General features: G+C 39.6%; 1 protein-coding gene and 2 pseudogenes across 1 annotated transcript; 1 reads left to right on the plus strand and 2 right to left on the minus strand.

Moving 5' to 3' along the window:
- Positions 1–1,432: 1,432 nt before the first annotated feature.
- Positions 1,433–9,628, minus strand: Cdx4 (caudal type homeobox 4). The gene is made up of 3 exons (XM_027922970.1): positions 9,127–9,628; positions 2,771–2,916; positions 1,433–1,639 (listed from the first exon to the last, which is right to left on the minus strand). Exons 1-3 carry the CDS (start codon positions 9,626–9,628, stop codon positions 1,433–1,435), a joined length of 855 nt encoding a protein of 284 aa, XP_027778771.1.
- A 3,743-nt stretch (positions 9,629–13,371) lies between these two features.
- LOC114081494 (ubiquitin-conjugating enzyme E2 variant 1 pseudogene) lies at positions 13,372–13,852 on the minus strand (annotated as a pseudogene).
- Positions 13,853–21,038: 7,186 nt separating this feature from the next.
- LOC114081450 (ATP synthase subunit epsilon, mitochondrial-like) lies at positions 21,039–21,262 on the plus strand (annotated as a pseudogene).
- Positions 21,263–27,781: the final 6,519 nt, after the last annotated feature.

Genomic DNA, 27,781 nt, shown 5'->3' on the forward strand with positions numbered 1-27,781 from the left:
GGTTCAAAGCCAGCCTCAGCAACAGCAAGGTGCTAAGCGACTGAGACCCTGTCTCTGAATAAAATATAAAATAGGGCTGTGGATGTGGCTCAGTGGCTGAGTGTCCCTGAGTTCAATCCCCAGTATCCTACCCCTCCCTCTCAATTTTCAGGACCAAATGATGTACCCTCAAGAATTGCCATGGAAGGTGAAGCCTGTTTTTGAGATTTCTCACAAGGAGAGGGAAGAAGGAAGATAAATTTCTTACTTTCAAACCAAGATTGGTAGTTGTCCTCAAAAATTCTAATTTTCTTTAGAATTATGAAGATGCTTCTTGAAAGGGACAGGAAAGTTGTGATCTGATTGCTTCTTTTACTTTAATCAATGTTTCCTTTAAACCATCTTAATTTAACATGACTCAGAGCCTATTCTTTGACCACTTTGATATGCAAACAGTACACTAGACCCATACTAAACACTCTAGGCAACCTGCTCACGTAAGCTCCATCTCTTATCTTAATGGTATGTTTGTAACCTGTAAACTCAGCTCCATGAATCACACTGTGTAGATATTACATGATGTGGGTAAAACTGAACAGACTGAAAGATGATGGCAGGGAGGGGATACAGACCAGTTCACTTCCCTGTGCTTATGGAAATCTGGCACTGTACTATGACAGTAATGGGAGTAGGAAGACAGGAGGGCAGGAGGGTTTATTCTGTGTGTTGGAGATCTGCCTTGCTAATGACTCAGCCAAGTTGGCCTATATTGTTTTAGTCTGATTTCATTGTTTTAATGAGATTTGAAATTGATGTTACAATTTGGAAGTTCTGAAATAAGGTAACTGATGCCAAACAAGCATAATTGAGGGACTAAATGGTCTTTTTTATTTGCTATTTTTATTAGCTAGTGACGATGGATTCAGAGTCACCTCTTGACAATTTTTGAAACAGTTATCTTGTTACGGTTATGACAACTCTGTTAGCTTCTGAATTATACCCTTAAAAAGGTATCTAAGGATAGATAAATTTCTGCTTACTATCTTCCCACCCCCTAAAAATAGCATAAAAGAACACACTCAGTATCAAATAACAAACACAATACAAAATACAAAAATGTGCCTCCTGGCAGAACTGTATTATATATTCTGTTCATAAGCAAGTTTCTGAAATTTTGAACAGAGTCACAAGGGCTTATGATTCTAACTTTTTGATTATATAGCTTACCACTAAGCTTCCTGAGTAACTTGACAAATAGCACAACACATAAGAGGAGTTTTCTGGTGATAGTTTCTAAAAGTCCTCTGAATAATCTCTAACCCATTGTGTGTCCACTTGTTCAGAATACTGCCTTATAAGGAATTACACCTGTCTCAACTACCCTGCTGACATCTTATAGACCAAACAGACACTGATAAAGAAAGGACACTTTCCATTTCTTTTTGCCTTTCTTTCATTCAGAAACTATGATCTGCTGTATCTCAATAGGCTGAAATCCACGGACTGCAGATGGGGTAGTGAAAAAAGTGTTAGGCAGTTCCCCAGGGCTGATGGAGCCAGAGTCACTTTGCACTGAGCCTCCACTGTTCTCAAACTGGGAGATTTTCTTTTTGATCATCTTTCTCTCCTTGGCTCTGCGATTCTGAAACCAGATTTTCACCTGAAACACAAGATGATTTATATTTAACTTTGCAACATACTTTATGCAATTAATATAGTGATTGCTGATACTTTACATGGTCTTTAGCATTTATAAAACCCTCTCATGCACATCACTTCATTTGAGTCTCACAATGACTTGTAAAGTATGTCCATTCAACAATTTTTTTTTTTAAAAAAAGCTGAGGATGAGAGAGGGCAAGTGCCTTGCATGAAATGAAGCAGATCAATTATAGGGCTACTGATTGAATGCAGTGCTTTTTATATCCTACCTCATCTACTTCCTCTGCTGTAATAGTAGAAATAAATAATAATAGAGTGACAGATGCTGAGGTCTGTCAATAAGAGGGAGGGATTGAAATAGCAAAAGTGAAAAGGTTAATGAAACAAAACCATGTAAATAGGATCATGAAATACCACATATTTTTTGTTGGAGATGAAGACCAGAATGATGTTAATGTGCCTATATGCAGTTGAAATGCAGACTGCATGTGATAAGGAATGGAATTGATAATTCTAGAATTCTGTGACTCCAGGATTACTCCTAGACTTAAACAAAAAATTATCAGGTAGTTTTATATTTCAAAGTCTGAACAAATGAAAACTGTTGATCCTTGCTATAATTTAATCTTCCTGTAGTACCCATAGTAAACTAAATTTGAGGCAAGTCTCATAGGATTATGTAGACCATAGAAGATTAAATTTACTATCCTAAAAAACAGAAAAACACGGTACAGGTAGCAGCATTGGCATTCGGTTACACTTGTAGTTTGACTGATAGGAACCATATAACTGCCACTGTTGCCAAATCTCCACTTCACATACCGGTGAGGAACCAGATCAAGGTTTTGACTTGATTGATTAATTCTACTGAAGTTGTAATCCCTCTCTACCTCCTATGACCCCATCCCTTATTTCCATGCCCACACAGTGTCCATCACATTCATTAGTTAATGAACACAATGCCCAATGAGACTAAAAGAGGAGGTCCAATAGGATGAATATGGCCTTTAGGAGAACTTAGAGAATGTCTTGGCCCTCCATTTTGCTTCCAACCCAGTTTACAGACATTCCCCAAATCTCAGCCTATTGAAATGACTCTATGGGACACGTTGGATGTCCTTTTGGATACCTGTCTCTCAGAAAGGCCCAGGTTAACTGCCAGCTCTGACTTTCTCCGGATGGTGATGTATCTATTGCAGTGGAATTCCTTTTCCAACTCCAGCCTTTGATGATCTGTATAAACCACACGATACTTTTCTTTTGTCCTGGTTTTCCCTGTTGGTGGAGAAAGCATTACACTTAATATTTGTTTATTAGATCATTATAGTTACACATAGCAATTGTGTTCTTTCTGACAAAATCAGATATGCATGGAATTTGATTTATTGCATTTCAGTTCCAATATTCCTCTTTCCTTCCATTCATCCCTTACCCTATTCTCTTTCCTCTACTCTACTGATCTTCCTTTTGTTCATCTATTTATTTATTTTTGATTGGTGCTTTCTACATATACATAAAGGTTAAATTCCCTATGGCATATTTCTATATGCACGTAATGTGATTTTGTTAAAGTCATTCCACATTTCCTCCCTTTTTCCATCCCTCCTTCCTCACTCTCAATCTCCTTCTTCTACTCCACTGATCTTTTCCAGATTTTAATATTATCCTGCTTCTTTGGAGATTATTTTGGTTGAAGGAATCACAGCTACTCTTTGCACCCTTATCAGTTATTTTAAGATATAAAACACGTATATTTTCAAACCAATAAGTCTTAACTCCATTTCTCCATTAAGTACATTCCCATTTGTGGCTATGATATCAATACCTGTATGCTCATCTATATGAATCTGTCTAGATGTAGATATAGACATGTCTTTCTGTTTATGTGGGTGTCTGTAGACATATACATATCCAATACCCCCTAATGTTTCTCCTAAAATGATCAGTGAAATCACAATCATTCTACCATTGACCTACTGTTATAGTAAAGCATTTAAAGATACACTTAACCCATGATTTGCACTTAATCCATGATTTTCATTCCCTTTCCACTCACATATGGGAATTGTATTGGCCAAAACAGTAACACCCATTATTCATTACCCTTTATGCAGTCCTTTCATACTGTTTCCTATTAAGCTTCTTTTTAAAAAATATTTTTTAGTTGTAGTTGGACACAATACCTTTATTTATTTATTTTTATGTGGTGCTGAGGATCAAACCCAGGGCCTTGCATGTGCTAAGTGAATGCTCTACCGCTGAACCACAACCCCAGCCCTCCTATTAAGCTTCTTACCTACCCTCTTGAATTATGTAGAACCTGTCTTATTCCTTTTGTACAGATAAGAAATCTGAGGTAAGTAAGTGAGTATGTGCTAGTGAGCTGAAGAGTAGGGACCTGAGCACATACTTTGGAATCCCAGTTTAGTGTGATAAATGTTATTCCCAGTTTAAACATGCTGGGAAGTATAAGAATGGCCCAAGAATGGCAAACTGTTCTGGGATCTAGACATTATAGTTACATATACTACCTAGACAGAATTTGATTTGGATAGTAATTTTAAAGGAACATTTATTTTCACTAAGTAAATTCTGTTTCCACACAGCTTCTACTGCCTATTAGAAAAAAAAAATAGTTCCCTCCCCAAGGGAGTCTTAAGCTAATTTTTATTCCTAAGTGGATAGTGAATGGGGAAAGAGGAGGTATTGACTTAAGTAGAATAAGGTGAGTATTTCATGTCCTTTTCAAGGATATCCAAACATTTGCTTTGTGTTACAACATTTAACTAATTTCTCATGCCCTCCTTCAAATAGAGCTTTATACCTCCTTTCAAATTTTCCAAAGGTGATTAGGAAATTTCCCTTTCTTTTCAGTTTCTCTAACCTCCTCTATTTCTCTGTGGCTTTTAGAAACTCCTTCTGATCTTCCCTGGTTGTTTTTGATGTGAGGTTTTGGGGGGCATCTGTAGGACAAAGACTTCTTTAAAGTGGTTCCCTAAACTCTATTGAGGTGTTAAGATGAAGCACAAGCCTAACAAAGGAGCTACATAGCATCAGATCCCATCCCTAACCCTCTTTACATTCAGGAACACCAACCAATTGGTTTGGAATTTACAAGCCCTAAACAAATGTCAGACACCCTTTCATCTCCAGAAAAAAAACCGTGAATGTAGAAACAAATTCTAGTCAAGAAATCTATGTTTAGATTTACTAATTTAAACTAAATGGCTGAATAACTCATGGACTGAAGAACTGAACAAAATTTCCCCCCTTGAAAATGGAAAATGATGAGTACTAGTCAGTTAACTTTTCAAAGGCCCAATTTTGAGTTGTTTTCTGAATCCAAACAGAAACCTAGGAAATCAGGGGTCTGGCTTTGGTGTTTCAAAGACAAAGGTATATTTAGAACACAAAGGGAGAACCTGAGGTTTAATTTATTTTCAGAACCTTGAATCTTGGAATCAAAATATACCTTTGAGGAGATATTTCCTAAAGTCCTTCATAATCCCAAAGTTGCTGAGTGTTTAAATTCTAATTTGAGGCACAGAGGTTAAAATTCAACTTGTATGTGTCTGTTTTCTGCTCTTTGATAATCAGTAAATATAACCAGACTTCAAGAACTCTGGAAAGATTGCTGTCCTTCCCCACCCCCATTGGTCATAAATTCCCCTCTTGCAGCTTCTTCTGAGGACAATAAAGTCAAGACCAGGCCTCTTTATTTGCCATGAAAATCCTCACCCTTTCCGGCAATATAACCCCTGAAGAAAGGAGGGATGAGGAAGAGCCTGGATGCATATCAAAGCTAAACAAAGTGTTAAAAAGGGTCTGTATCCCCAATCTGACAGATAAGACCCAAACCCCCACAATGATATAGCTCAGGGGAATATACTAACTGCACAGTTTACAAAGAGATATAAATTCAAATATCCTGGTGCACTTCTTGTGTCTCCTTCCCCAAACTGCCTCTTTCCCATTGCCTCTTTCCCTTAAACAATTGAAGGAGATTTAAACACTTTCTGGTAGAGCATTATGTCTATATCTGAAACCCAACACCAACAAAGCACTAAGAGTACTTGCTTTTATTGTTCAAGCTATTCTCTTCTTCCAGAGAGAATGGCATTTCTAAGGGTGTGGGACTCCTTTCTCAGCTGCTACTGTGAATTAATTCAGCAAAGGAACACAAGTTTAAGATTTATGAAAGAGCTACTTCCATCCCTCTGTGGTGAGGATTTCATTGCTTCTTCCCCAAAGACTCTGACAAACCTCTATAGCTCAAGATGGATGAAATCCTTCCCATCATCCACAGAATTTGCAAGCAAATGTCATCATATATGATGACTCATTATCACCCTAAACGAAGTTAAAAATGGTTCTTATTTGAGAGATTGGCTATGAAAGTGCTGTTAGGCATAAAAGCACTCTGAAAACCTAGGGGTGATGATGATGATGATGATGATGGCAGTGGGGATAAAGATGATGAAAAGCAATTTTCTTTGGCAGGGAGTTCTTTGTAACTGACCCCGCCATGATGACTTTTCAGCTAGTGGCAATTCTTCACTGCCTTTAGATAAAATTGTATCCAAATTCATTTTTAAAAGTTGTCCAAGGAAATAAGCAAAATCAGCAAAGATAACAATAAGCCTCAAGAAGTACAAAGCAATTTAGTTTATGAAGTGTCCTAACTGAATAAAATCTTTTAAGCATAACTTCCTCGGTGTTTGTTGAGTGGCTTAATCAGAATCAATCAAAATTAACTAATTTAATTTTCCTTTCTTTCTTTCCCACCCCTACCAAGAAAGCCTCTCTCCAGCCCCAGTTAGGTTATCACCTTGCCAAATAGGACCACAACTCTGAATAAAAGAGAAGAATGAAAAAATAATTCCTTGCTCTATTGCACTGACAGTGTTTAAAATATGAAAATGCATGAAAATCCTTAACTTCCCATACTTTTCTGTCAAATTCTTTTCATGTATTCTTCAAACTGAGATGTATATTGGAGTAGACTACTTAAAGAACTATGTAGACATAAAAATATCTTACTTTTAAATCACATCACCTAGGGGACAACAATTTACTCTGTCAGTCCCTTTGCTCTCATTAGAAAATCAAATGCTATAATGTTCCTAATATGTATATTTTTCTTTCTTTAATGTAATTCTATTTAAAACATACTTCAGTAATTAAAAAACTTTCATTTGATTACATGAATTCAGGGTGGGGTTACTTCCATTTTGTAGTTTATTTATTTTCCTCTCATCCACAAACCATATGTTATCCCACAATCCCACAGAATGAATTGGAAAATTTAGGAGGATCTGACTCATCCATTCATTTAACAAATATTCTAACACCCACCATGTGCTCAGCATATCATAAATGGGTGCATTTTGGTCCAGAATGGTCCAAAGAGGTAATAAGCTTAATTTTTTCTGATGTCCATGGCTCAGTGGTTCTGTGAATTTCTAGAAATTATGTGAAACAACTGTGTGTGTGTGTGTGTGTGCTGGTGTGTTTTGTGCATTTTCTGGGTGGAAAGAATTCATATTTTCATCATATTCTTAAATTATTGCTGAATATGCACCATGGGCTGTAAGACAAAAGGGTAGTTTTCACTTATAAGACATTAAAATGAAACGAAGGATGAATTTAATAGAGCTTTATCTATAGGACAGGTTGCCAAGAGTCAGAGGGGTTCCAATGTCATTCAATTTTAAACCTTTCATAGAAATTGGAGAGAAAATCTTGTGAAGGTGGATTGTAAAGTCAGGTTTGTGTGTTTATTGAATAATGAAAATGCACAGACTAAGGAGGCCCCTTTTCCTGGCACAGAAATGCCCAAGAGAGAAGCTTCAGCTCACAAAAACAAATGCACATGGAAGACTTTTAAGCAGAGAAACTTGTCATATTTCCCTCCTAAACAGAAAATTCATGGCTCAAGGCAATTTTCTTATCTTGTTTTTTTTTCATTGTTCTCTATTTCAAACAACATGCCAATGATGCTCCTCCTCTAAAGCATTTCAAAACATTCTGAACTGCAAGCAGCTACTTTCCTGGCTTTTTTTTTTGTTTTGTTTTGTTTTGGTATCTTTTGCTGATTGTTAGGTTTTAGTGAATGGATGTTAATTACAAGTCTTGAGATTAGATGTAATAACAGCCCTAGGAGTGCTCCACCCTAATCTCATTTTTTATCCTACTTAGCCATCTGATCCACCTGTATTTTATTAAAAATTTGCAGATTTACCCCCCCAAAAGCTTTAAACCCAAGGATTTAAACTTTACTTTTAATTTGTGATTACCACCCTGATCCTCTTGGTTAAAAGTCCTCCTAATGTCGAAGTTGGTTCCTTCCCATCCTCCCACCTTTGCTTTTTGGAAGAGAGCGAAAATACAGAACCGCAAAAAGGATCATAATCATTGTGGACAAATGTTATTGAAATGTCATTTCCTCCCCAGGGGGATGAAAGTGATAGAGTCAAATTTTACTAATTTTCTCTAATGACAAGGAACAAGGGTTGGAATAATAAGGATGTGATAAAAGAACAACCACAGCTGAAAACAAACATCTTCCCCCTCTCACCATCTGAGATTAAAGCAGAACACTCACTTCCCCGCCCTCAGCTCCCTGGAATCGCCCACTGACTTGCTGGGATGTTGTGCCTTCCCACGCATTGTCACTGTCACAGATTTGCATTCAGTCCTGGCGTTGCCTGGATGCCTGCCTGAATAGTGATGAGGGCTTTAGCCACTTAATACTGGGGCTGATAGTCGTGCGCACCTGGCAGGCGTGAGGGTTGTGTTGCGTTTTATATACTAGCTCAGTGCTGTGGCCTTCTCATCTGCCTCAACGCTTCAAAAGAGGGAAAGGATGTTGGAAGAAGGCAATAGGTTTGAGAACAACTCACCTCTGCCAATTTTGGGAAAGGAAGCTTCCTTGAGAGGCCTGGGTAATGAGGCTGCTTTTCCGTCTGAGCCTTCATAGCCAAACAGGAAGGTTCATTGCCAGGCAAGCACCGTGAACCTAAGTTGAGTATCATTAAATTTGTGAGGGGAGCCAGCCTGCTCGTATGGGAAAAGGTGTGGAAATGGAACCCGCAAGCCTCAGTCCCTGAACATTCGGACACCACTACTGTCCTGTGACCTCGTTCACTCGTTGAGACTTTCCGTGCATCTGTTTTCCCATCTGGGCAACTACAGGGTTGGATCCTGATCTTTGTGGCTCAAGATGCCCAAAGTGCACGCGCTCACCCCATTGAGCGATCAGGGTATGGCAAAAAAACACCCATAGGGTAGGTTTAGTTCCACGCTTCACATTCAGCAAGATTTGAACCCAAGGGCGCGCATTGAAAGGCATCTAATGGACCAGCCAGTCACGCAGGAGTCGCCTAGCTAAACTCTCCCCGAGAGGCCTGAGAAGTAGGAAGGCGGGCCAACCAAGAGAAGAAGCTAAGAAAGGACAGTGTGCGGACATTCGAATCGATTACTCACCGGTCACCTGCACAGTTTTGCGCATCCATGCATAGGGGCTGTGGCGGCTCCTGCTGGAGGAACTGGCGTCGGCGGTGCCGGAGTCAATGGGGACCAGTGACCCGCTGGCCGAGGCTGGCAGGCCACCGCCGCTGCTTCCACCGCCGGCGGGGCCCAGGCTGCTGTAGTCGGGCGAGCCAAAAGCAGCAGGGCTCAAGGTCATGTCGTTCATGGGCACTGTGCCCATTGTACTGGACGGCCCCGGGTACGCGCTCCAGTCTTCCCGCGGGGGACTGTAGGGTGAACTCCATGTCCCCAGTGATGGCCCATGAGGATCCATGTTGGTCATATGAGGATACCCCATATAGTGCGGGTAAGCTGGGGCAGCAGCGAAGTTGGAGGCTGGCAGCGGACTTCCACCGCTCCCAGTGCTGCCCACCCCCGCGGTGCTGCCTCCTCCCGGGCTTCTGATAGTGCCCGGATACATGCCCGCTTCTTTCTCCAAAAGGCAGCTTCCATACATGGTGGCTTGGGTAAAAGAAAGAAGCTCCCTAAGCCATCCCGAGGTCCCAGTAAGGCCCCAGCCCGACTTTGAGAAGCAACAGAGAATTAGTCAGTAGCTGTGCGGCAAACTCTTCTGCGCCCCTTAGACTACTCCATCCCGATTCCTGCCCCGAAGGTTTCCAGGTGACTGGTAGAGGGGGTATAGTTGGGCCACCAATGGCTGGGCTGACGTCAAGGGGCTTCAGGCTTTTACATAGCATTTGCATTCAAATGAAGGGCCATTTCACTTTCACAGGAACTTGTTCACTCTAATGCTCGCTCTCCCCAAGCTCCCAGGGCCTTTCTGTCTCATCTTTTTTGATTCTGTCCATCTGGTCCCGGTAGCATCAGTTTTGTGCTTTTGGAGGCAGGAGCTCCTCCAGCGGTTTCTGACCGGCTTCCTCCAACGTGAGACAGAGACGTGCAGAAGTAGGGCAAAATCCTGCTCTCTGGTATTCAGCCCTCACAGGGAGGCCTCCCTTCCACGATCTTCCCCAGCCCAGCCAGCATCCACAGTCTCCACTCTGCCTGCGCTCCCTGGTAGGGATTTTCCACATTGTACTGGCCCACAATGTCACTGAAAAGGACTTTTCCTTTTTCTTCTAGGACAAGAGCTTTGTTTCCAAAGGCAGATATTAGTTTTACAAGCATATATTAAGCACATACTGTGTGCTGAAAACTATTGCAAGCACTGAGGATATAGCAAAGAACAACATACAAAAATTCCTGCTCCACATTCATTCCTAAAGTTGCATTCCAGAGGATAGTAGGCTGGATTAATTGGATGCTTAGCAAATATGCACAAATGAAGGCATGATGAAGAGCATAGGTTATGTAAAAGGGAAGGAGAAAGAGACAGAAGAACCATGTGAATAGTGGCTTGTTCTGTTTCCACCCATTAGTATGAGATATTCCTCAAAGCCAGGTATGGCTCCTGTCTCAAAACTGGTGCCCCAAGGGAACAGAACTCTTGCATTCTAAAATCCATTGCAGCTGCAGCAAACTTGAGATTTCATTTGTAAATCTGCAATTGTGGAAAATTATGTGGGCTTGCCAAAAGATGCCAATGAACAAGATCTTGCCTCAGGAAACGAGGTAACCTTCTGTATTCCTCCTCTTCATCCTCTTAGGCAAGACCATCATAACCTTTAATCCAGGCTGCTCCTTAATAGAGAATATGCTGCCCCACAATGTCCAACCCAAGCCAGCACTCCCACTTAGCTATTCCTTTTCTGGCTTTTGGAAAGTCACATGACTTCTCTGAGTTTCACTGACTCCTACTGTTTTAAAATAAAAATCCTAATAATATTTATATTACAAAGCAGGATTTACTGAGATGATGCATATATTGTTTAACTTAGTACTTGGCACACAGTATGAGATTACTACATTCATTAATTCACTCAACAAATGTTGATTGAGTACTAGGTGCTGTTCTGTGTATGGAGACATCAGTGTGAACAGGGAAAGCTTCTGACCTTATTAAACTTATATTTGAGTGGGGAGAGATATTTATAAGTAATTAAACTATGGTATCTCAGTAATAAATGCTATGAAGAAAAAGGAAGGAAAATATAAGGAATACTGGAGAGGTGTTACAATTTTAAATGTGGTGGTCTACAAGAACTTCAAGAGAAGGAAAACAATTGGTCATCAATGGCTTATTAAAACCTTGTGCTAGGGAGAAGAAACCAAGGGGCAGGAAATAACATGCACATAGGTATGTTTTACACACAATCTCATTTATTATTTAGTCTTCACAACAGCCCCGTGTGTTGTTATCATTCCCATTTTAGAGACGAAGAGACTGAGCTCAAATAGGTGGCATGACTATTTAAATTAAGTACACACAGCTGGTGTGTGATAAAGCTAGGTTCCAAATCTAGGCTACTCTGACCTGCAAAGTGCATGATCTTAAGATCATTAAAATTGGTATGAGGCTACATTTCAAGAGTTAGTCCCAGGACTTGGCTTTTTTTTCTTAGCTCCTGGACATGTTAATCAAGAATTTTCATAATGTAGACCAATTACTCTTTCACTTGTTGTATCCTGAGGCAAATTACACTGCCTGATATTCGACAATATATGTCAGGGGGGAAGATATTTAGAAGTTAGCTAAATTGATGTTATCATTTTATACATGAGGAGACTAAGGGCTTGAGGGGGAAGGTAATTTTTTTTGAAATATTAATGCACACTTTTTATTATATTAAAATCAGGCAATGGTCTGAAAAGAAAAAGGCTGTTTATGGAATACTGTTATGTTAAACTTTACTTACAGGATGTTAAATCCTTAGAACTAAGATTTCCCCCAGAAATAGATTAATGGGAATATCCATTGCTTTTGAGACTTGATAGTTGCTATTTCAAAAGATGGTTTTACACAAAATAGTAAGAAAAAAAAAATAAACCCTTCAGAACACCATGAATTGCCTTTATTTTGTTTGCATCCAGATCTCAGCATAGTGGACCTGAACAGGAAGTGGGAGATGCAGCAACGTGCCAGGAGGCCAGGCCCCGCCAATGCTGGGATCTGCTGTGCTCCTCCTCAGTCCCTGCTGAGCACCTGGGAGGCAGCGGCACCCAAACCAGTATCTGTGCTGGGTCCAGGTTTCTCTGGTTCCAGTTGTCAGATTCCACACTCGGCCGTGGGGATGGCAGGCGAGCCCCACAGGGAGCCCTGTTCATCCTTCTTCACGGTCTGAAAGCCACGTCATTACAGGAAAGGGAACAATCCAGAGGGGCCCTGTGTGCTCACAGGCGTCTCCAGGAGGCCTCCTGCAGGTCTAAACAGAGGGACTCTGAGGGCTGGCAGGTCTATGTCATCCTGGGGACTGCCCTGTCCACCTTACAAAGACCTGGGCCAAAGAAACATTGGCTGAGGGTGACAGCAGAGTGGCAGGACCCAGGACCCAAAGCTCATTTCCCAGGCTGATGGAAAGTGATCAAACGTGGTTCCAAATGTGGAGGAGGAGGTCAGAAATTCCAACCTGACCTGATGGCTCTGGCCAAGCAGGGAGGGAGGTGGAGAGTGCAGGGTGGTGAAGGTGGACAAGGGAGTTGAGGAGGAGGGAAAAAGCAGCACCTCTCGATCAAGGTGGGGGAGGGGGAAAGCCCTGAATTCATCGCAAAGGCCAATTTCAAAGGGGGCTGAGAGTTACAATCTATGCTTTGGCCAAGGACGCGAATGGAGGAGAGTGGGGCAGGACGATGGCTTGGAAGGGGGCATCACTTAAGACTTAAGAAAGTAACCAGGGTGCAGGCAAAGCACCCCACACCCAGCAGTAGTCCCCAGGGTGTGACCTGAAACCTTTGCTCTACTCTAGCAAGCCTCTCCCTGGAGGGCTGTTCCAGGGCTGTCCCAGGGCTGGCAGGGCAGGGAGGGGAGAAGGCAGAGCCCCCAGGCTGAATAATCAGCAGCAAGGTGATTGTGTGACTGTGTCTTTTCACAGTTGAGTTAGATGTGCTCCACTGGTCATGATGGGAATCAATTTAAATAGACTCTCTTGATCCCAGAAGTTCAACTACATGGACAGTGGTTACACTTGACAGGATGATTTGTTTTAGCACAACTTATATATTTCAAATGGAAAAAATATTAGTATTATTTACAGTATCTTAAGACAAATTGCCTTCGATTGGAAGCTTCTTTTCCTGTAGACTTTGAGGTCTACAAGATGTATCTAGAAAATTTACTAAGGTGGAAAATGAAGACTGCTTAAATCAAATGTGGGGAGGGCTTGTGGTTTTTCTTTTTGATTGATTGATATAACACTGTCCTTCCAGAGGCTGAGGGAGTTTCATATTTTCTTTAGACATCATTAAGTGCCGCAGCTCTTACAGAACAACTTTGGTGCTATATGAATTCTGCCACTTTGCTAGCACTGATATGGCTCTTGGGTCCATCACTCCATTAGAACTATTAACTCCATTCATATTAATTTTTTGTTACAAATCTTACAAAGGGGGGTGCTTCTGGGTATTTAGGTCCACATTCTATTTTAAGGCTGTATATTCGGTTTTCATAAATTTTTCTTGGAGGCCCAGTTATCATCCCTGTCCATCTCGTAAGTGTCATGTCTTCGTCATCTTCTAGACCCCAGCTAACTGTGCTATCTCCTACTCCTTTCTGGCCTTCTTCGAGTTATTCCAACAGTCGGAAATTGCAAGAGACTTTTACTCCCGAGCCCATGGTGGCTGCCATCTTCCATTGCTGTCACTTGAAGGCCAGCCCCTTCTTCTTGGGGAAGGTAATTTTTAAAAATATTTTTTTAGTTGTAGATGGAAACAATACCTTTATTTTATTTATTTTTATGTGGTGCTGGGGATCAAACTCAGTGCCTCACACATGCTAGGCAAGTCCTCTACCACTGAGCCACAACTCTGCCCCAGAAAGGTAATTTTTAAGAAAGTGAATGACAGAATTGTGATTCAAATTAGGTCTGTTGACTACCACATCAGCAGTCTTTTCAGTAAAAGAATGTGTTTCTGTGTATGCAATTCCCTCTGCCTAGACTGTTTCTCTTCATCATCTTCATTTTGTAGAGAGAAAAATTGTTCAAAATCTCCCTATTCTTTAAGGCTCAGTTGAAAAACTCTCTCCTCCAAAAAGCTCCATGTGGTAACCCTCCTCTCAGAAAGCATTCTTCCTCTCGTCTGAATCCCATTATCAACTCCCCTCCCCAAATGACTGACACTATTTGGTTTGCCTTAGAATTATTTGAGGTTTTATTTGAATCTTTTTGTATTTGAGCACCTCGAAGGGGATTGGAGAGGTATGTTTGAGCTCAGGGGAGTAGAGTGTCCTTATGTATATGGTAGGGTCTTAGGAATTTTTAAATACTGAATCAATAAATGACCTTGGACTATAGATTGGAAACCATCATTTGACTTCAAGGATGTCTGAGAAACCGATAAGAACATTGTCCAGTGCTTGGCAGAATTTGGCTTCAGGATTGCCCCCCCCCCCAACTCTGTCTCTGTGTGTGTGTGTGTGTGTGTGTGTGTGTGTTGGAAGTCTAGTTTATTTGACTGGAACTTTTGATTTCTTTCTTAACCTGAAGATTAACCAGAGAGGCAGATTTACTGTTGCAATCTTAGTACCACTAGGGAGTGTTCTTAGAGAGGCAGGGGTCAAATGGGGCCTCAAACTCTGAGCTGACCCTCACTGATCAGGCTATTTGTAATATCTGAGGAATAATGAAGGTGAAATTTCTTTGTAAACAATGCAGTGATGGACTATGGAGATTGGGTGAACTTTTTCTTTACCAGACTTAATGCTTGGGAGAATCTCACTGCCTGATAGTTCCTAAACCTGTTCTATCCTCTCAGTGCTGCCAGAGTAGCCCAGGGCTACTTTTCATCTTATAACACCCCTCTTTAACCTGCTACCCTACTTCCCTGTCCCATATGCAGGTCTGGTTGAGGCCTCTATTAGGGTATAGGGAAAGGAGAAGGGGTCTCTTTGTATTACAGAACTTGGTTCCAATTGTCAATCATTGGGCCCTCTTATTACTGGGAGGGAGATGAGGAATGCAGAACGTAAGTCCCTTTTTACTGATATGCCACTGAAGCTGAGAGTAGGCAGGGACTTAATAAGCACTCATTAGTAGGTGATCTGAGTAACTGGAATTTAAACTGAAGCATAATTAACTGCAGGTTTCTACAAGGCACTCTACTTCTTTCAGCCTCAGTTTCCAACATGAATAATGGAACAGAAGATAGAAATCATACTGTGAGAGGATTCAATGCACAAGGACTGTGTCCAATAAAGGGCCATTATTATTTTCATTCACACAGTGGCTGGGACTGCACAGGGCACAGACCTACCATGCCTCCCTTGGCCTACATCCATGCATGGAAGTGTGCAGTGTTTGGCGTGAAGACCAAGAGCAGTTTGGACATACCTACCTGTTGACTCTCCACTGAAGCTTTGTACTCTAGCTATGAACCTACTCTCTTCTATTCACACATTCCTACCTCCCTCCCTGAGCTTTTTGGACCCTTACTGTTGTTGGTGCTTGGGTCTGTGGTAGGGCAGGAGTTCCATGCATTTTCTGTCCATCTTCATCACTGCAATGGGCTTTTGCACTTCCAGGGAATGACACCTTGGAGAATGAGCACCACTAAACTTTGGTCAAAGCAGGACAAAGGTGTATTTGAAGAAAGAGTGAAGGTTTTTATTGGGGAAATGTGAGTAGCTAAGGTAACTATAGAGTGGAGTGGTGAAAGACTGGGGCTCTAAACTCACCATGCCCCTAGAGGCAGCTACCCAGTTCCAGATTAGGAGAATAAGAGAAATGAGGAAGGTCCAGAAATAGATAAAGGTCAAAAGATAACATAAGGAAGAAATAGGTTCTAGGATATGCAAGGACAGCTTACCTCTGGTGAAGAGGAGGCAAAAGGGGCCAGTGCCTAATGCCTAGATCCCATTTAGGATAGATCTGTGGAGAAGGGGTTTTTCAGAAGTAAGAGAGGGGATGAAAGCAGAGAGGCCGATGAAAAATGAGGAGACATTGCAAACCCAACATTCTAGCCATGGTAGGGGAATCTTAAGAGTCTGAGAGAATAAAATAAGCTGATTTTCTAAAATAAAAATAAATGCAAGTCCTGACCATCTGCTTGGGAGGAGAGAACCAGAAGTCCAGGCCACAGAGCATTTATTTCAGGCCAGAACCTCTGCTGGTTACTTACTGATACAAACTCCCATCAGGCTCACTACAATCAAAGGGTATAGATGGTTTATCAGCCCTATTTTACAGGGATGGAAGATGGAGGTGATAATGGAGGCTCCGTGAGGTTTAAAAACTGACCCAAGGTAAAAATTCCAGTAAGAAACAAATGGTAAATCATTGTCCATACTTATCACAATGTTCAAACAGGACCTAGTACTTGGAAAATAATAACCTAGCTGTTATGTCCATATTCACTGAATATATAAGAGGGATAAAAGGGAAATTTTGCAAGAGATTTAGATTAGTTCTGAAAAAGAACATGCCTGTCATAAGGGCTGGGAAGCACTGGGATGGGCGAAAAAGTTGATGAAAGCCCCCCACTATAGTGGTACTTTTGTTAGGTTCAATGCACCTACATTGACCCATCATTATCACTCAAATCCACAGTTTACTTTAGAGTTCACTCTTGGTGGTGTACATTCTATGGTTTTTGACAAATGTATGACACATATCTACCATCATAGTATCATGTAGAATAATTTTGCTGTCCTAAGTCTTGTGTACTTTGCCTGTTCATCCTTCTCCCCTCCTAACCCTTGGCAACCATTAATTTTTTTTACTAGTTTTATAATTTTGCCTTTTCCAGAATGTCATACGGTTGGAATTAGTAGTAGTAGTAGTAGTATTGTAGTACTTGGGATTGAATTCAGGATCTCATACGTGCTAGGCAAATTCCCTGGCACTGAGTTATACTCCCAGCCCTTTTTGTTTTATTTTTATTTCTTTAGTTTTTGGTACCAGAGATTGAGCACAGAGACACTATAGCACTGAGCTACATCCCCAACCCTTTTTATCTTTTGAGACAGGGTCTCACTAAGTTGCTGAGGGCATTTCTAAGTTGCTAAGGCTTTGAATTTGTGATCCTCCTGCCTCAGCCTCTGGATCCACTGGGATTACAGGTGTGTGCCTCTATGCCCAGCCTTTATTTTGAGACAGGGTCTCATTAAATGTCTCAGGCTAGTCTCAAACTTGCTATTCTCCTGCCTCAGGCTCCTGAGTAGCTGAGATTACAGATGTGTACCACCATGTCTGGCCATATAGTTGGAATTACTTATAGTATGTAACCTTTTCAGATTGATTTCTTTCATTTAATAATATACATTTAATGTCAAACACAAATGAAAATGGAAAAACAGCCAATGCCTGATTTCTGTTCCCTATTTTCCCACTCACAATCATTTACTTAGGTACCCTTTGACCCCATGGGAAAAATATCTAACATTCAGAACTACCAATACCGGGAAGAACAGAAAAAAATTTCGAGAATGAAGCATTTCCATCATAGTGAATTCTTTAAAAAAATTTTTTTTTTTTTAGGTATAGTTGGACACAATATCTTTATTTATTTTTATGTGGTGCTGAGGATCAAACCCAGTGCCTCAACACGTGCGAGGCAGGCACTCTACCAATGAGCTACAGCCCCAGCCCCATCATAGTGAATTCTTAGGCACTTTTTCCATATATGTGGCATGCTGGTTGAATGTCTTTTGGCAAACTGTTACACGTTTGGCATGGATAGCCCACAGGTTGGTGTCTTCAAGAAGGCCAACCAGATAGGCCTCACTTACCTCCTGCAAAGCATCAATAGCTGCGCTCTGGAAGCACAGATCTGTTTTGAAGAAGTCCTAGGCACTTTCTTGCACCAGGAGGTGGAAAGGGAGTTTGCCAATCAGAAGTTCAGTAGACCTTTGGTAACGTCAGTACCAGGCCTGTAACGAAGGGGTTTATTCAACCATCCAGCAGAGGGCGCACTTTGTAAGCGGCTTTTGTAGCCAGTTGTTTACTGGGTCTTTTACCACCAGTGGATTTGTGGGCAGCCTGCTTTGTAGGAGCTATGGTAGCAACACCTCCTTACTTACCCACCTTCTCCTTCTGCTGGAGCTCCGAGAGCTAGAGGCCATGCTGGTGTTAGAGAGTGGCGGCCTACTTGGTAGCTGGTTCCACGTGCCCAAGTCATTGAAGCCTAGGTAAGTAGGGGGAGGGTAGGAGGAGCCCAGCTGCGGGCGGGGGGGGGGGGGGATAGTTTTAAAAATTATTATTATTATCTTGCTTAGTATTCTCTGAGTCTCCTGTATGTGGTCAAGAGTGTCTGACATTCTGGCATTAATTTTGGAAAATTCTCAATTAAAATATTTCATGTTTTTTTTTCTCTTTTACTTTTGTAGTATTCCCACTGGGCAAAGTTTATATCTTTTGTAGTTGTTTAACTGTTCTTAGTATGTTCCTTTTAAAAATTCTTTTTCTCTTTGTTTTTCAGATTTGCAAGATTCTAATGTCATATTCTTGAGCTTGTAGATTCTTTCCTTCTCTGTGTTTAGCATAATAACAAGTATTCAGGAGCATTCTTCATCTCTGTCACAGTGTATTTAATCGATAGCATTCTCTTTTAGGATTCACATCTTCTTAAATTACCTATATGCTCTCATATGTTGTCTGCCTTTCCTATTAGGGCCTTTTACATGTTAATCATAGTTTTAAAAATTCCTCATCTGGTAAATCCAACATCTATACAATATCTCACTTTTCTTCTGCTGCTTGTCCAAATCTTTCAGACTGTGCTTCTTGCCCCTTTTTAAAATTTTTAAATAAATATTTATTTTTTAGTTATAGGTGGACACAGTATCTTTATTTTATTTTCATGTGGTGCTGAGGATCGAACCCAGTACCTCTTGTATGCTAGAGGAGCACTTTACCTCTGAGCCACAACCCCAGCCCCCTTCTTGCCTCTTTTAGTATGGCTTTTGATTGTTTTGAAAGGTGGGCATGATATACTGGGTGAAAGGAAAAAGCATAAAGTAAGCATTTAGTGATGTGGTGGTGAGGAGTAGTGGGAGGAGAAGCATTCTGAAGTTCTGTGATTAGGTCTTAGAATTTTAGTGATGCTTTACCACTGGATTGTGAACTTGACCAGCGATAATCAGTTCTTCCCCACCAGTGAAATCAGACAGCTGGAATGGATGAGTTGTATATTATTCTTCTCTTATGATGAAGACTAGAGCAGGCAGGGGTGTTTTTCTTTCACTGTGATTGATTAGTCACTGATAAATATGCCAGCACATTGGGCTTTGGTAAAATAGTTTCTCCAAAGAGAAGGCCCTTTTAAAAACAAAATTCTCTGTCATATTTTAAAATTGTTCCTTTGTTTCCACCCATGCTGGAAGCATGAGGGGATTTTTCTCCCATATTCATGGTAGTCATTGATAGAGCTCCTAGAATAGGGGCTCTCTTATGACTGGGTTTCCATGAAATTTTTAACTCTCAGACTCCTCCACATTGATTCTCCAAATTTGTCAGTTACAGTTTAGGCTTTCCAACACAGCTAATGGTTCCTGTAGAGGTTGCTAATATGATTTCTGGTCAGGAAAATTATGATTCTCTATATTAACCCATCTTTCCAATTTTAGGAGCAGTGTTTTGTCCAGTGACTTAACTTCTCTGAGGGATCTAAGAAGAGTTCTTGATTTTTCAGTTTGTTTAACATTTACTTATTAGGATAGAGTGACAACTTTTTTTTTTAAAGAGAGAGAGAGAATTTTTTAATATTTATTTTTAGTTCTCGGCGGACACAACATCTTTGTTTGTATGTGGTGCTGAGGATTGAACCCAGCACTGCGCGCTACTGCTTGAGCCACATCCCCAGCCCGAGTGACAACTTTTAAAGTCCTTAAATGCTAGGCAGAAAACCAGAAGTCCAGTTTTTGTATTTCTTTTTAAAAAATATTTATTTATTTTTTAGTTGTAGTTGGGCACAATATTTTTATTTTATTTATTTATTTTTATGTGGTGCTGAGGATCGAACCCAGGGCCTCACGCATGCTAGGAGAGCACTCTACCACTGAGTCACAACCCCAGTCCCAGTTTTTGTATTTTCAATGATTGAAAAAAAAAATCAAAAGGCTATATCTTATGGCATGTAAAACTATGAGATTCATAGTTCAATAACCTTAAATAAAGTTTTATTGGAAAATTACCAAGTCAGTTTTTCACCCTTTTCAGATTACTTTTTTTTTTTTTGGATACTGGGGATTGAACTCAGGGGTGCTCAACTAAGCCACATCTCCAGCCCTATTTTGTATTTTATTTAAAGACAGGGTCTCACTGAGTTGCTTAGTGCCTTGCTTTTGCTGAGGCTGGCTTTGAACTCACGATCCTCCTACCTCAGCCTCCAGAGCTGCTGGGATTACAGGCATGTGCCACTGCTGCTGGCTCTCTGATTACTTTTGTAGTACAAGGGCAGAATTGAATTGTTTACTACAGTGACTCTATGACTCACAAATCCTTGAATATTTATTGTTTGCCCTTTTATAAAAAGAATTTTCTGACTTATTCTCTAATTTAATAGATAATGAAGAATAAATTGGAGGTGGGGAAATTTAAAAATTCCTACCATCAAATGAAAATGGAAACACAAGATACCAGAACCTGTACAGTATGGGGAAAGCAGTACTAAGAGGGTAATTTATAAGTAGGAGTACCTACATTAAAAAAAAGAGGCATTTCAAATAAATAATCTAGTGATTACATATTGATGTATTAAAAAACAAGACCAAATCTATCCTAAGATAGTAGAAGGAAGAATTAATAAAGATCAGAGCAGTCGGCCTTCCTGCTGCAGGGCTGAGCTGCTACTGTGGCGTTTTCGCGATTCGACCCAACGCACCCCCCTCTTGCAACATCATGGTGGCGTACTGGCGACAGGCTGGACTCAGCTACATCCGATACTCTCAGATCTGTGCAAAAGCAGTGAGGGAGGCACTGAAGGCAGAATTCAATCAAAGTAAATGCCGAGAAGACTTCTGGCAGCAGCACAAAAATTGTGAAAGTAAAAAAGGAATAATTAACCCTGACTAAAGCTTTAAATGCTACATTTTCAAGGTGAAGAAGTGTGAGCACATGCTATGGCAAATTAAAATCATCTCACTTCATGAAAAAAACTGTCTTGTTCATAAATTGACGATGCCAATAAATTGATATATGGTTCACTCTTAAAAAAAAGATCAGAGCAGAAATAAATGAAATAAAGAGGAGAATAATACCACAAAGGATCAATGAAACAAAGAGTTGGTTCTTTGAAAAGATAAACAAGATTGAAAAACCCTTAGACAAACTAAAAGAAAAAGAGAAGGCCTAAATAAATAAAATTAGAGTCTAAAAGGGAATATTACAACAGATACCACTGAAATTCACAAGATCATTAGAGAATATTTGGAAAAATTATATTTCAACATATTGGAAAATCCATAAGAAATATACAAATTTCTAGACAGATATGACCTACCAAAATTGAACCAAAAGGATATAAAAGTCCTAAACTGATCAATAACAAGGAATGAGACTGAAGGAGTAATAAAAAGTACTCCAACAAAGAAAAGTCCAGGACTGGATGGATTTACTGCTGAATTTTCCCAGACTTTTAAAGGATAATTAATACTAATGCTCCTCAAACTATTTCATAAATAGAAATGGACAGGAGTTTTTTTTAACCTTTATTTTATTTATTTTTATGTGGTGCTAAGGATCAAACCCAGTGCCTTACCAGTGCTAGGCAAGTGCTCTAACACTGAGCAAGAACTCATCCTGTGGATAGAACTTTTTTTTTTTTAGTTGTAGATGAACACAATACCTTTATTTAATTAATTTATTTTTCATGTGGTGCTAAGAATCAAACCCAATGCCTCACACATGCTAGGCAAGCGCTCTACCACTGAGCCACAACCCCACCCCCCTGGACAGAACTTTTTTTTGTGTGTGTGTGTGGTGCTGAGGATTGAACCCAGGGCCTTGTGCATGTGAGGCAAGCCCTCTACCAACTGAGCTATGTCCCCAATCTACTGGATAGAACTTTTAAAAACACATTTTATGAAGCCACTATTACCCTGCTTCAAAACCTGATAAGGAGGGATGTGGAGATAAGAAAAATAGTAGAATTAAACAGACATTATTATTTTATGTATGTATGTGACTGTATGACCAATGTGATTCTACAATATGTACACTCAGAAAAATGAGAAATTATATCCCATCTATGTATGATACATCAAAGTATATAAGTGCATTCTATGTCATGTATAACTAATTAAAACAAATAATAATAAAAAGAACTCAAACCTGATAAAGACAAAATAACAGAAAAAGACACTATCGACCAATACCCTTGGTCTTGAACATAGATGCAAAAATCCTTAGCAAATACTTGCAATTTGAATTCCAGAACACAATAAAAAGATCATATGGGCTGGGGCTGTAGCTCAGTGGCAGAGCACTTGCCTAGCATGTGTGAGGCACTGGGTTCCATCCTTAGCACCACATAAAAATGAAACAAATAAAATAAAGGCATGCAGTCCATCTACAACTACAAAAACATAAAAATAAAAAAATCATACATCATAATCAAGTTGGTTTCATCTTAGGGATCTAAGGATGGCTCAACATATACAAATCAATAAAAGTAATATGGCACACAGAATCAAGCATAAAGACCACATGATAATTTTAATAGATGAAGAGAAAGTCTTGGATAAAATTCAATATCCATTCATGATAAAAGCCCTGAAGAAACTAGATATAGAAGAATATATAGTTTTTATTAAGTTGAGGTATGATACTTCTAGATTTGGAGATAAAAGGACACACAGTCCTTGATTTAAAGGAGTCACAGTCTAATGTGGAAGATAAACATGTTGAACAAATATTTATAGTGAATGTCAGAATGGCTGTGATGGAGGAATATAAGATGCTATGAAAGGAACAGGAATGAAGCAAGTAGCTGGTTGTGGTAAAAATGTGGGAGTAGTGATTATGTGGTGAAGAAGGTAGGGGAGGATGGGAAATGGTAAAAGGCAGGAAATACTTTGCCTGACATACAGTATAATTTTGCTGTTATTAGTTAGGCAGAGAAATCAGGAAAGGGAATCCTTGAAAGAGAATAAATACTGTGAAAAGATTTAAGATAATGGTTCATTGCAATAGTCTAGCTATTGCTTTGTGTTTATAGTCTTCAATACTTACTGACCTCACATCCATCCATGTTCTCCACTCTGCTTGGTAAGGATTGTTGACCTATCATGTGCATATAATAAAATTTTCTTGTTTATGAGTAGACTTGTAAGAGCCTGGACAAACTAGGCTGTGTATTTACTAGCATAATCAAGATATAGAAGGTCGGGGCTCTGGGTTTGATCCTCAGCACCACATAAAAATAAAATAAAGATGTTGTGTCCACCGAAAACTAAAAAATAAATATTAAAAAAATTCTCTCTCTCTCTCTCTTTTTAAAAAAAGATATAGAAGGGTTTTATAACCTCCAAAATTCCTTTGTGCCTCTTTTTAGTAAAACCCTCCCCCAGTGACTGAAGTCACTGATCTCTTTTCTGTGATTATTCTGCATTTTATAGAATATTAGAAATGAAATCATGTATTATATAGTCTTTTCATTCTGTTTTTTTTCACTGATAATAATGTATTTAAGATTTTTAAAAAAATATTTATTTAAAAATACCAATGACAAACACATTACATTTCAAAATAATATTCTTAAATATACTTTTTAAAACTAAAAATAACACTTAGAATATAGGCATCTGTCTGGATTTTTAATGTGTTATTCTTGTATGTGTTTCTACATTTAATCTGTTGCCAAATTTATTTTGGTTGAAATATAAAAAGAAAATTTATACCAAATAGGTAAATACTTACAAAAGGGCATGATATTTCCATATATTTTTTTAGAGATCTATAGATACTTTTCTTTAATGCTAAACCAAAAAAAAAGTAGTAGTTACTAAAAGTGAGTTGTGTTGTGGAATCTGAAATCTTATCAGTGAACTTTTTGTGTTCTATTATATTAAAATCCATTGACTGGTTTAGACTTTTAAACACTTTGGTGTTATGCATGATTTAAAAATGTAACTTTGTTCACATAACACAGATCTTCCCAATAGTGACACTATTTCATTATATATTATCTAAAAAAACACATTCATGAATATAAATACCCATTTCATTAGAAAAAATGTTAAGTATTAAAAAACAGTCAATCTCATAACAGTAGATAAAAATTTTACAAAATTGAGCTTCAGTTGCAAGCTTATTTACATTTATGATTGGCAACAAGTGCTGCCAATTTTTGTTTCCCATAAAATGATAAACTTACTTTCTTCATTTTTGAGCAAAACTTGACAATACACAAACCAAGTTAAATGTAGTTTGTAGGAGATCCAAGATGGCGGACTAGAGGGAGGCTGCATTCCTTGTTGCTCCATGACCTGGGATTCAAGCAGTGGGAATACTGTTTCTTTGAGAGTTATTAGAAGTTCCCCAACAGCTGCTCCTGGGCAGGATCCCTGGCCATTGCTTCCATGTGGACCCCATCTACAAGCATGGGGCTCCCATCTTGGGACACTGCAATCACTGCCATAGTTGCCTGCTCCTGGGGACACCAGTCAGGGTCTGGAGACAGCCACCAGCCATAACACTGCATGCCACAGAGCTATATCTCCGAACATGCCGTCCAACACCACTGCCCGGCCTGACCCAACACCCCATCTCTGAAAGCAGCCGCCTCTATCTTGGGATATCCTTGCTAACATGGGTTATCCTTGCTACCACTATCACCATCTTTAGTTGGGGCAACTCCCAGCTTGGAACACCGACTGGGGCCTAGAAGCAATATCAAGGTACCTATAGTCCTCCAACTCCCCCTTTCCCCTGTAGCCACTAACCTAGCACAGTGCTTTTGGCTACTTGGCTGGTCAGTAGCTCCCAAAGACTGGTCCTGACTTACCCCATACAAAATAGCTCTCTGCAGCAAGGTGTGCAGGCCCCAGAGCACAGCTCACAAGACCTCTGGAGAGAGAGGTTCTGATTGGTAAGTTGAAAGGTTAGGAGTGAGTGAGATACAATTTAGAGGCTAAAGAAAAGACCAGGAATTGTGAGGACTACAGGCGATATAAGGAGATAACACCAGGTGCCCACCTCCCACAAGTGGACTACAAAGGAGATCCTTGGGGTCCAGTCTCCCAAAGGGGACTGGCAAGTGCTACACCTCACATCCAGAAGTTCCACTCCCCAAACCAACCATTTCACCCTAATAACCTTCACCATCCTGAGGGGAGATACCAGCAAACAACAGACAACCACACATATTGGATGAGTTAAAGGATGATATAAGAGAGCAAATACAGAAAGCAGGAAAGATACTGAACTTCAACAGAAAAAATCCTTTAATTTTTCTTTGAATATTTTTTTTCCTTTTCTCTCTCTCTCTCTTCTCCCGACCTCACATCCTCAATATTTGCAAAACCAACTACTTTTCATGGATTAGGTTATTGAGGACTAGGATGTCTGAATAGCATACTACAGTTGTGTTGTATATTGTTTTATCTCCTATTTTTACATTTTTTATTTCTCTTAATTTTTATGTTTGTTTTTTGTATTCTCTCTATAGTCTTCTCAATTACTTGTCTCCCCCAAGTCACTTTCTCTCTTTTTTCCTGCTACTAGCCAACTTCTTTTGATTCCTCTTTCTCGCTTCCTATTATCTAATAACTCTATATCCTCACCTCCTAAACATCTCATCCTATACCACACCCCAGTTCTCTTTGTCCACCATCAGAAACTATAGACCTTTTTGCAAACCTACTGTTTATATTGTAGATAATAATTGAACTCACCATTTCTATAATATTGTGATAAAACCATAAACGTCTTAATAGGAGCTATTTGGTTTAAGGCAGTATATTGTTTGTATTTGGATCTGTTAATATTGATCTCTCCCTTAAAGGATAGGTACTGGAACCCTGCATGGACACAATAAACCTATAGGATAAAAACTTTAACACCTCGGATCCATAGTGCTAGAAGGGAAGACACACAAACAACATGAGAAAGCAAGGGAAGTAAGTGCCCCAAACAAATCAAGATACTATGTTATTACAATCCATGGCCAGTAACACAGAAGAAATGCCAGAGAAGGAGTTCGAGATGTACATAATTAAAGTGTTCTGTGAGTTAAAGGATGATATAAGAGAGCAAATTCAGGCAGCAAAAGATCATTTCGATAAAGAGCTACATAAGCAAATACAGGAAGCAAAGGATTACTTCCATAAGGAGATAGAGACTCTGAAAAAATAAACAAACAGAAATCCTTGAAATGAAGGAAACAATAAATCAAATTAAAAACTCAATAGAAAGCATCACCAATAGATTAGATCACTTGGAAGACAGAACCTCAGAAAATGAAGACAAAATATATAATCTTGAAAATACAGTTGACCACACAGTGAAGATGGTAAGAAACCATGATCAGAACATTTAAGAGTTATGGGATAACATGAAAAGATCAAATTTAAGATTTATTGTGATAAAGGAAGGCATAGAGTTACAAACCAAAGGAATGAACAATCTATTCAATAAAATAATATCAGAAAAATTTCCAAACCTGAAGAATGAATTGGAAATGCAAATAAAAGAGGTTTGTAACTCTATGCCTTCCTTTATATTTGGTTCATTTATTTTTATGTGGTGCTGAGGATCAAACCTAGTGCCTCACATGTATGAAGCAAGCACTCTATCACTGAGCCACAACCCAGGCCCTGTGAATTATTATTTTGAGGGGTTCTGAGGGAGCTAATTATACAATTCACATTTCTCACTATACTTGCAAAATGCTTTGTGCACAGGTAAAATACTATACAAATGGATATTTAAGTGTTTAGGTATTTTATTCTTTTCTGTTGGTGTATTATATATAATAGTGTGATTCATTGTGCCATATTCATACATATGTATAACATAATTTGATCAATCTCATTCTGCAATACTCTCCATTCTACAATACCCCCCCCCTTTTCCTCCCTCTCTCTTATCCTCTTCCTCTATTCTACTGGTCTCCCTTCTATTATAATTATCTTTATTAGTACATTATAATTATATATTAATTGGCATTTATTATGGTGTATTGTACATAAACATAGCATAATTTTGTTTATGTCATTTTCTAACACTTCCTCATGACCTACTGGCCTCCCTCCCTCTCAATCACCTTCCTTTGCTTTGTCTTCCATCTATTTTTTATAAGTGAAAGAAAAGTGGCACAGGACTGATCACACAGGCACACTCCAAGGATAGAGGCATAAGCAGATTTATTGTCAGGCCCCTGACAGGGTGCTCCACACAGAGAGAGGAGCAGCAGTAAGTGAGGGAGAGCAGCAGGAGAGAGAGAGCAGCAGCAACTCCCCCTTGAGCATTACTTTTTATAGGCCAGAATCATGGGCACCGTCGGTTAGGGGCAGGTTTAGCTCTTGAACCTGGCATAGCAAGCATCACCTGATTTTGTAGAAGGCAAGTTACTGTTTCTTGAGAACAGAGAACAACTTTTTATCTCTCAAGGAGAGAACCGA

This window comes from Marmota flaviventris, chromosome X, assembly GCF_047511675.1.
Source record: "Marmota flaviventris isolate mMarFla1 chromosome X, mMarFla1.hap1, whole genome shotgun sequence".
Taxonomy (NCBI): Eukaryota; Metazoa; Chordata; class Mammalia; order Rodentia; family Sciuridae; genus Marmota; species Marmota flaviventris.